The sequence below is a fragment of the Cricetulus griseus genome, chromosome 2 (assembly GCF_003668045.3).
Source record: "Cricetulus griseus strain 17A/GY chromosome 2, alternate assembly CriGri-PICRH-1.0, whole genome shotgun sequence".
Classification (NCBI taxonomy): domain Eukaryota; kingdom Metazoa; phylum Chordata; class Mammalia; order Rodentia; family Cricetidae; genus Cricetulus; species Cricetulus griseus.
The window spans coordinates 128,831,094-128,841,337 of record NC_048595.1 but is presented as its reverse complement, the minus strand read 5'-3'; the positions used below and the strand labels follow the sequence as shown (position 1 = coordinate 128,841,337).

Sequence of the window (10,244 nt, the reverse complement as noted above, 5' to 3'; positions counted from 1 at the left end):
TGCTGCCAAAGAATATAGATAGGGAGGGAGAGACTAAAAGAAGGTGACATTGAGATTTTCATATTCTAAAAAGTCTTGGGATATTACTTCTCTTTTTCATTATCAGTTAATGGGGAAAAAGTACTATCTCTTGGTTTAATTTACATTCTTTACTAGGAACAAACATGTCTGTTAGGGCTGGAAAGATAGCTGAATGTTTAGGAGCTGGTCCACAGAACAACTGAATAGATTTCCAGCATCCATTTCGGGCAGCTTACAGCTGCCCCACATCTCCAGCTCCAGGGCATCTGTCCTCCGTGGGTGCACACATACATACATACATATGTGTGTGTGCATTCGTGCACACGCATGTGCACACACACACACACACAAAGAAATGACTATTTATTTATTATTTATTTAGTTTTGGTTTTTTGAGGCAGGGTTTCTCCTCTCTGTGTAGCTTTGGAGCCTATCCTGGCACTCGCTCTGGAGACCAGGCTGGCCTCGAACTCACCGAGATCCACCTTCCTCTGCCTCCCGAGTGCTGGGATTAAAGGCGTGCACCACCAACACCCGGCAAGAAATGACATTTTAAAATGATGACAATGTTTAGTTACATGTTTTTCTTTATTTGTTTTTAAAGCAGGTTCTTGCCATGCAGCCCTGGCTAGCCTGGATTTGCTATGTAGCCCAGGCTGGCATCAAACTCAGAGAGTCCACCTGCCTGCTTCTCAAGTACTGGGATTAAAGGTGTATGCCATTATGTTTGGCTTCATTTCTGCTCTTACAAAATGCTTCTTCCTGCCCTTAGGTCCTTCCCATATTTCAGAAATTGATTCAACTATTTTGAAAATATCTTCACCAATTTGTTTTTATTTGTAAATTTTAATTTTTTTCATACAGCAAGACAAGTGTTTGTCTTGGTTTTAGTCACTTACTATACCAATCTTTTACATGTTTTGCTTCTAGGTAACATTTAGATCTTTTTTCTTTAACATAACATTACAATATTTACCTAAATATTCTAGCTCGAAATACCAAGTACTGACCCAAGTATACTTAGGAAATAAAAGTAATCTAGTCACTTATCCCTCATGGTCATTCATTCTTTCACTTAGAGTGTGAATGTACCAGGAAGGGATCTAAATGGGGATGGACATTTGGGAAAACTGGCACACATCACCCAGAGTTGTAATTCAGAAGGATACTGTCAAATAGCATATAACACAGTGTGAGATCTCAAGCGAATAGGGAAAAGAATGGGCTGACAATAAGTATCCCTTGCTGTTACAAAGTACGGTCACTAAGCAAGACAAAGGAGATTATTTTATACTGAATATCAAGTGTGCTACCAATACCATGGCATGCAAAATGATTTCTGAAAAACATAATTATGAAAATAGCACAAAAATGATGAATGAACATCATAAAAGTTATGTATTGTCTTTAATATGGATATTTCAGAACAAAATCTCAAAGTAAATTTTAGAAACTAAACCTTATTTTTTAAGATGAAATAGAACAAAGTAATTTTTGAATAATAATCTTTATTAGTGTATTTTCAAAGATACATATAATCCTGAGCTACTGCATTTATACATTTATCATTTTCTCCTTGAGGTTTACATGTATTTCACTCCAAACTTCGCGGTAAGTACATTTTTATATTAATCAGGAACATAAATAATTTAAAATATTAGTCTTGTCCTTTGGAATCACATACTAATTTACTCAGGTCATGTCACTGTCTAATTCTACAATTTGAAAGAGTTTAGACCATTAACTCTCGAATAATTCCTCCGAAACTGAAAAAAACCGGCAGTGCAAGAGCTGCCTTCGTGAATCCTAAGCGAAGTTTTAGGAAACCATGAAGATCTTTATTTCTGATCCATTTTCTTGAATAAGCTGAGTCATTCATACCTGGTCAGCTGAGAAATGGTTAAGAGAATCTAATGCTAACATTTCAGCTAATGCAGGATGCCATAGATTCTCTTCACAGAGAAATGGCTGCACAAGTATCTCAAGAAGAAAAATTTGCCATGGTCTACGGAAAGGGAGTGCAACCCCGTGTAAATATGTCTTGGATGAGATGATGAAGTATTATAAAACATGTTTTCTGAAATACTTCCTCCAGTTTATAAAGGAATACATCCAGCAGATTAACATTAAATTCCATAGATCCAGACCAGATTTTTGTAAATGCTAAATAAAAAGACAAAAATGAAAGGCAAAACATTCTGTAATCTTAGAGAAAAGACACTTATCCAACATATCCAACTGTGGAGAAATATGTTCACCCTAGGTATTTTAATTTACTACCAAAATATTGTATCTTTCTACAAACAACAAAAAACAAGCATATAATATCTAGAAATGTTTCTCTGACAAGAATGTCAAGTTTTTGAAAGTACACTCAATCAATTTTTTTTCCTGAATAAGGTAACTATAATCTTAGGTTAAAATTACAGTAAGCAGTTCAAGCAAAAATGCATATTGCTTAGATTTTTAAAGCAAGCAATTCTGTTGAAAATGTAAGTATAAATGTGAACCTATTGTAGAAACATTTATAAACACTTTTTGGGAATCGTCACAGATGAGCAAGTAATGGAATAACTGTTTTAAACATAATAAAAGACTGATAATTAGACATAACATGTGATGACAAATCCAAAAATATCTTTGATTTAAAAGAACAAAGGCGCACTTTATTTTTCCAAGTATGATAACCTAGCAGCAAAATGAACTTGCATATAATGTACTGTAGTGAGCATCTGTTCAGGAAAGACTCACAAAGTCTTGAAACTATTATACAAAGCAGGATGGAATCCACTAGGATAAATGATGTGATGTGTCCAAAAGAGCTTATCAAGAACTACTGGACACTCTCACCTGCATCAAGGATTCAGGGGTAGATTTAAGCAAAACTGTGTTCAGGATAACTGACTCTTATTGCACCCCAGTAACAAGCTCGGATAAGGCAAATCAAACCTATGAGATAAGCAATTGCCCAAGACACGTAGGTTGCATGAAATCTCCTTGAAAAATCTTGTGTGCCAACCTGAAACAAAAAAATAAAAAGAGAGATTAGAAACTTTAAAAAAATGTCTGCTGGGAAAACTTGTGTTGGCCCTCCATTTGTGATTACATGAAACATGTCCCCAAATTGAAGCCAGTAAGTCCCTCTGGCTACATGCAGCTATTGACTAATTGACAGACAACAATGCTATTAACTACACATTTTATGCAATAAATAAAAAAAGCACACTGCCAGACATGGTGGTGAATGCTTGTAAATCCCAGGATCCAATACCAAAAAAAAAGAAAAAGTACAGAAGAAAATTCATATGACGTTATGTCTGTACGGTGATTAATCCATGTAAATATTTAGTCTCATATGGCACAGTACAGCATTACTAATAACATGTGACCAGGTGTATTGACCAAAGAACACAGAGCATGGAAAGCAAAACAGAACAATTCCCCACCCCTTTCTCCTGGTGTAATCCCCATGCCAACTGTTAAACTTCAGTCTCTCTGAAACTACCCTATCCTCACAGAAAACTTAAAGTTCTGCTTGACATGGATAAAGAGAATGACTTTTCAGATCTCTGCAAATGAACAGTGTTGTTTTGGATATAAGGTACTCTAAGACCGTGCAAAGTTGATTCTGCCCAATCAGCAAAAGTAAAGGGGCTTTTGACCAATGAATAGTGAATTTCTCAGTGCTACACACTTTTAGAGGTGCACAAACATAGTCTTTCCCTGGGTAGGAGACTCTGTTAGAAACAGCTCATACAATGAAATCTTAACTTTAGATAATTAATATAAGGCCATGAAATCGTTTAAAATGGAGCTGGAGAGATGGCTCAGAGGTAGGGAGCATTGATGGCTCATCCAGAGTACCTAGAATGGATTCCCAGCACCCACATCAGGGCTCATAACCATCTGTAACCCCAGTTCCAGGGGTTCTGAAACCCTCTGCTGGTCTCCATGAGCATCAGCCACCCAAGTTGTGCACAAATATACATGAAGACAAAATCCCTGTGCACATAAAATAAGATAAAAATAAAAAGCTTATTAAAGATATTTTTAAAAAATTAACTAATTGCCGGACGTTGGTGGCGCACGCCTTTAATCCCAGCACTCGGGAGGCAGAGGCAGGCAGATCTCTGTGAGTTCGAGGCCAGCCTGGTCTCTAGAGCAAGTGCCAGGATAGGCTCCAAAGCTACACAGAGAAGAGAAACCCTGCCTCGAAAAACCAAAAAAAAAGTCTTTGAGCACTATATTGAATAAGAATAAAAGTAGGTGTCCTGGTCTCATTCCTAAATTTAGAAGAAATCCCATTTCTCCTTTTGTAATATCAGGTATAGATTTTTGCACACAGTCCTTCAGAAGCTCTGGAACCTGTCATACTGAGTGGCCACCATCTTGGGGATCTCTGACGATCCCAAATCTCAAGACAGACTAAAGTTAGTAAAGCTGAAGAAAAAAATTCTAACAATAGTGTTCAGTCTCTTGGCATGGTAGGGTATACCTGTAATCCCAAATAACCTACAATCCTAGTACCTGAAATTGCAGTAGAGGCAAGCCGATTGTGAATTCTAATACCACCCTCTGCTACATGAGACCCTGTATCAGAACAAAGAAACAGAGGCAGTACTCACAGTTAGTCCAACTCCAATGAAAATACATATCATTCCAATGGTGACATACGCACAGCAGCGTCTCCGGGGAAGTGCACTACCTACTGAAGAGCTGCAAAGGACAGAGCAAAGGGACACGTTAAATTTATGCCAAGCTTTCCATCTCATCTTCATGACTTCTTATGTGTGGCTTCACTAACTTATTGGCTTCATTTGTTTCTTCAAAATGACAGACAATGTGTATAAAATGACATTTTCAACAAGTGACAGAAGTAAATGGTGCCCTGGTCACTGACAATAGCCATTCATAAATAAATAACCAAAAAAAAAAAAATCCTACTGTGACACTGTGATCAGCCTTCAGATAAATGACCATATCCAAAAAGAAAAAAGAAAAAAAAAGTGGACAGTGACTTTGCAAAAGGAAAGATTATTTAGTGTTCCCTAGCATCTAATTATGCTCCAAATTACAAACTTCCCTAATCACAAAACCACTTTATGGAATGCTAGGCTTATGAGGAACACTTGTAAAATGTGAGTGTAGCTATTGCTATAAAATTTTTAATGACAATCAATATTCTTTATAATTTCAGATGAGGTAATAGGAGACGGTAAGTGCTGTGATTTGATCATTGCTTCTTCCCTTCTGAAACTCATGTTGGAGTATAATCTTCCAGTAAGGTTTTTAAGAGGATGGGAGTTTAATTGGAAGAGTGTAGAGACATGTGGCTTTTGAAAGGTAATTAGGATTAGATATGGTCACCAGTGTGATACCCCATGAGTGAATCTTTGCTTGTTTTGTTTGTTCTTAAAGAACAGGCAGAAACTGGAGAGACAAACACATGAGAACATTCCTGGTCATCAGCCAGGTGAAACTCTGTACCACCCCAAAATTCTGCCATCGAAAAGGTCACCACCACATGTAGGCTCTTAACCCTGGATCACATGTGCTAAATAAAATAAGCCTTGGTTTTTGGTTTTGGGTATTTTTATAATGCATGAAGTCTTTAATATTTCATTATTGCAATACAAAATGAACTAATACAGAGAGCTTAAAGCAAGATGAGATGATGTGACTAGATAATAGGATAATATTAGTAGGATGACAGTAGGATAGTATATTAGTTTATAATAGTAGCATGGTTCAAGAATGAGAGAAAAAAATAATACTGTAGCCATTCTCCCACAGGAAGTTTGGCAAGCACACAAGAGAAGCAAAAGAGATTTCGGCTAATTTGTGGGACTTAATGTGTGTTTCTGGGGCAGTCAGGGGAGAGGAAGTGAAGCAGCCAGGCCATCTCATGGCTCACGCACAAGAATAAAGAAAAGAATCAAGGAACTGTAGAGAATGCTTAGAGAAGTAAAAGAATTTGTTGACATTAGCACATAGGGGTTGTTTGTAGGTTCAGAAGAAAACAAAGAAAGCTCTAGATGATAGCTTTCTGGGGATGGTATAAATCTGGGGATGGTATAAAACTTCCTATGAAATATTCTAGAGAGAAAATGTTTTCTCAAAACAATTTATATACCACTAGGGAGACAAAATTAAGAAACCAAAGGGCAGGATTAAGATAAGAAGGGCATGGCATCTTCTCGAGTTGTACAAAATATAATTCACACATTTGCATGCTGTGGGAACTACTAGAAGACCTGAAGCCAGACGTTAAAATCGTATGTGGTTACAGGCACCTTTTTCTAGGAAATTGATTGAAAATTTTAAGGCTGGGGCCAAAGAGTAAATCAGAAAGCCACTGTCAGAGCACTAACACAGGGAGCTGAATGACTGAAGCAAGGCTGAAATAGTAAGAGTATGGCGGGAAAGGTAAAATAGCAAGAGACATACCCGATATGATACCAACATCCATATATGGAGAATGAAGAAAAGATACAATCAGAATTCTGTCTGCACTAGAGAGATGGGGTAACATTCATTGATATATCCATTCTCTATAAGGACTATTGGTGTGCAGAGTGGGGTCAGGAAGTTGTTCAAGATGTTTGTGATATCAACTAGATAGTAGAGTAAATAACTACAGGAAATCCTGAACAGAAATTATCTATCTACATCTGAAGTTTGGGAGAGAAATCTGAACGGATTTGATGGCATATAGATGACAATGCAATACATAAAATCTCACATAAAATGTACTGAAATTCCTGCTTTGGAGACCACCAATGTGTAACAGCTTAGAAAAGGAAATGAGACCAAGAAAATTAATAATAAAAGGAGTGTTCTCATAAGTGGAAAAACTCAGAAGAAAGCAATTTCTGATAACCAAGAGCAGAACACATTAAAAACAAACAAACAAACAACAAAAAAAAACCCCAATGATCAAACTTGCTCAAGGACTCTAGTGGGTAAGGGTTGAATGGCTGACTGGCTGGAAGTTGCAACTAAAGGTGAATTTCCTCATAGCAAAGCCAGTGGCTCACTGGAGAATAATAGCTAGCAGTGTCTTATGTCAGAGGGAATGGGATGTACCTTGCACAGAAGAGACCTCCCTCCTCTAAGAGAAGGACAGTGGCCATGGACAAAGACAGGCTATAGACAGTGCTTAAAGCCAAGGGATTTCCCAGTCAGCTTCAGTCATCTCAGAGAGATGGAAAGCAACACATCAGCAGAGACAGGGAAAGGGGGAGGCTGAACTGAAATGTATTAAGAGGAACAAAAAGACCTGGACATAAATGTTTTTGGACAATGGTGGTGAAAATTAAGGAAGGACACCTAAAAGGTAACAAAGAGCAAAGCTTTAGCTGAAGGGTAAAGTTGTACATTAGTAAAAGGCTAACAAACACCAATATGTTCAGCTTTCAGTTATCCTAGAGAAGGGAAGGGAGAGGCACTGACTGCCTTTTGCATAGCAGATAGACTAGGTGAAGACTTAGTGAACCTAGCAAACCTGAGTCTCCTCATAACAACCATGATAAAAAGGAATCTGTTATCACTTCTAGCTGCATGTCTTCTAGATCCTGAGTTCCTCCTGAAAGTCTCTGGAGCATCTAGGAAACAAGGTCATCGTTGGCCCCAGCCCGCCCCGTCCACACCCAGACCTCTCTGTTGGGTCTTTAGCAGCATGGACACACTCTGATTCCTCTCTTGCCTTTGCACAAGTGACTGCTTCTCCAGTCAACTGTACTGACCTTTTCACAAATGCCCCTTGTCTATATCTTAGATCACATTCCACCCTCTCCTGAAGGCCACCTGTCCTGATGGCTTTCCCTCCCATCTTCAAAGCACAGCATACACTACCATGGTACCACTTTTTACTGTACCTTTCTGTCCCACTCCTTCCCCACCTTTTGTCTACCAAACTAGTATGCATCACAGTAAGATGTTTGTCTTTTATTTCAAGTTCCGAGTAACATGGAGTGCTTACTGAAGTAAAAGGGCAATCTCATAAAATCTAAAGGACAGCATCCAAGAGTATCCATAAAAACTGAAAATAGCAGAAAGGCATTCACAGGAGTTCCTGGTGATGTAGAATCCAATGAGAATTTTAGAGGAAAAGCCCACGTCTCTGTTAGTTGTAGATCCATTACAGTGGGAGATTGCAGCCCAAATTGTGTTTCAGAATGCTAGAACTGCAAGTCCAGATGGCAACCACCAGCCACAATGAAAGGAAAACACATTTTCAGCCGCAATAGCCTCCACTTCTACATGAATAAGGAAATGCGATAGGTGAATACATTCCTTTGCTTGTGGAGCTGTGGAGGAAAAGCTGTCCTCAAACGCTTGTGAGATTAACACATGGCATACTAGCTTTGTAGTAATGACTTCATAATCCTATAAATAAAAAGGAATTCTAGGACAGTTATGTTTAAAGAAATAAAATGTGGGGGATGGAGAGATGGCTCAGAGGTTTAGAGCACTGACTGACTGCTCTTCCAGAGGTCCTGAGTTCAATTCCCAGCAACCACATGGTGGCTCACAACCATCCATTATGAGATCTGGTGCCCTCTTCTGGTGTGCAGATATACATGAAAGCAGAATGTTGTATACATAATAAATAAATAAAATCTTAAAAATAAAAAGAAATAAAATGCTGTCTCAGCAACCTATTCCAATAGACCCAGCATGTTGCTATAGAGAGAAACATGCCAAAAGCAATCTGGAAACTAGCTATGGGTGCTCATGTGATGACAGTATCTGCCCACAAGTAAGTAACAAATCCCCTGAATTTTCCCATGGTTAGCATATGACTCCAATTCTACAATCCATCTCCTTAGAATGGTTTTGTTCACATGAATTTCTAAGGACACTGCTCCCTAAGTTATTGATACAAATTCTTCTTTATACTAATACAGCCTTACAATCAGAAATTTAATATTCTTATTAGCAAAAACAGTGCCATTGTTCTAATGTAGTTAGTCAAACAAGTTCCTCAAGCATAGCCCTTACCCTCTCTCAGCAGTTCGTAACTCAAAACTGGACCAACAATCCCTGCATTCTAAGATGGCTGCAAAAGTTCTGGCTAATGTATACAAGAGTCTGGAAGACCGCTCTCACTGTACTTAGAGCAGTCAATCTTCTGTTTCATATTTTCTGTGATTTTTAATACCACGTAATATCCTTGCGGAAGGTATTGGCCACTTGATCTTGTGCATTTTGTGATACCTGCTTAAACATGTATTGATAGCATGCATATTCCCTTATTTTTGTAGCATGTGTATTGACTTATGTCAGGAGTTGTATCCCCAATATGATTTTTTTTCTGTGTACATATTTGGGGTTGTCTATCTTTCTTCTCCATGTATGGACTTCCACTAGATTCAATAAAACTAAGAACTCAGGTGATTCATTTCACATATTTAAAGTATCTTTTCTTTTAAAGTTAAAACTGAACAAAGAAAATTAAATAAATTAATAAAGAAAATTATCCCAAGATTATATTTAATTGAAATCATTTAGCAGCGACGAATGGAGACATTTCATTATGTATTCTCAATTTTTCAGATACTTTTTAATTACTTTCCCTGAGAAACCATTCTTGGGATTCTTCCATTGTCAAAATAGATGAAGTTGATTAGATCATACGGAAGGTCATATAAAGTATGAATTCATATTTTCTATTTTAAAAATTGAACTGTCAAAACATTCCAGTTTAATTGACTTTGCTTACATTGTAATTCACCCATGTAAGTGGATGATGATTTTTAATTAAATTTTCATTATCAAAATTAGTGTTGTGTGGAAAGGTTAACATATCAAGGCTAAGACTACTATCATTAAAAAGCCCTTCTTAGGAGTTTGGTCCTTAGCTGCTGTCTGGGCACTTAGGTTTAAAAAGTTCCCAGAATTCCATATGTAGTAAAATGGTATAAATTCTCTCTGGGAGTGGTATGGGTTACCCCAATATGAACTTTACTGTTGGGTATTTGGAATGTAGGAATGAGCTTGGCAATAGGTGCCAGTGTTCCCCAGAGCACCAAGGCTCAAGTGGATACCCTTAGTAGATACACATTGCAGATGTAGTAACAATTCTTTCATAGAAGACTCCACTTGGAAAAGCCTCTTGGAAGTGTTTGCTTGATGCCTCCATGGTTTGTGCCCCATTTGTTTTCCCCTTTGCTGAGTATGTTTAATATTCTTCAGCTAGAGTAAATCATTATCTGTAGTAT

General features: G+C 37.7%; 1 protein-coding gene across 2 annotated transcripts in view; it reads right to left on the bottom strand.

Moving 5' to 3' along the window:
• Positions 1 to 1,509: 1,509 nt before the first annotated feature.
• Positions 1,510 to 10,244, bottom strand: part of Pip4p2 (phosphatidylinositol-4,5-bisphosphate 4-phosphatase 2) — a 59,110-nt gene continuing 50,375 nt past the window's right edge. For both annotated transcript variants that reach the window (XM_027403552.2, XM_027403553.2), the window contains exons 6-7: positions 4,647 to 4,737; positions 1,510 to 3,040 (exon numbers count right to left, since the gene is read on the bottom strand). In XM_027403552.2, coding sequence (XP_027259353.1) covers positions 2,897 to 3,040; positions 4,647 to 4,737 — 235 coding nt within the window. In that variant the 3' untranslated portion in view covers positions 1,510 to 2,896. The remainder of the gene's footprint in view (positions 3,041 to 4,646; positions 4,738 to 10,244) is intronic.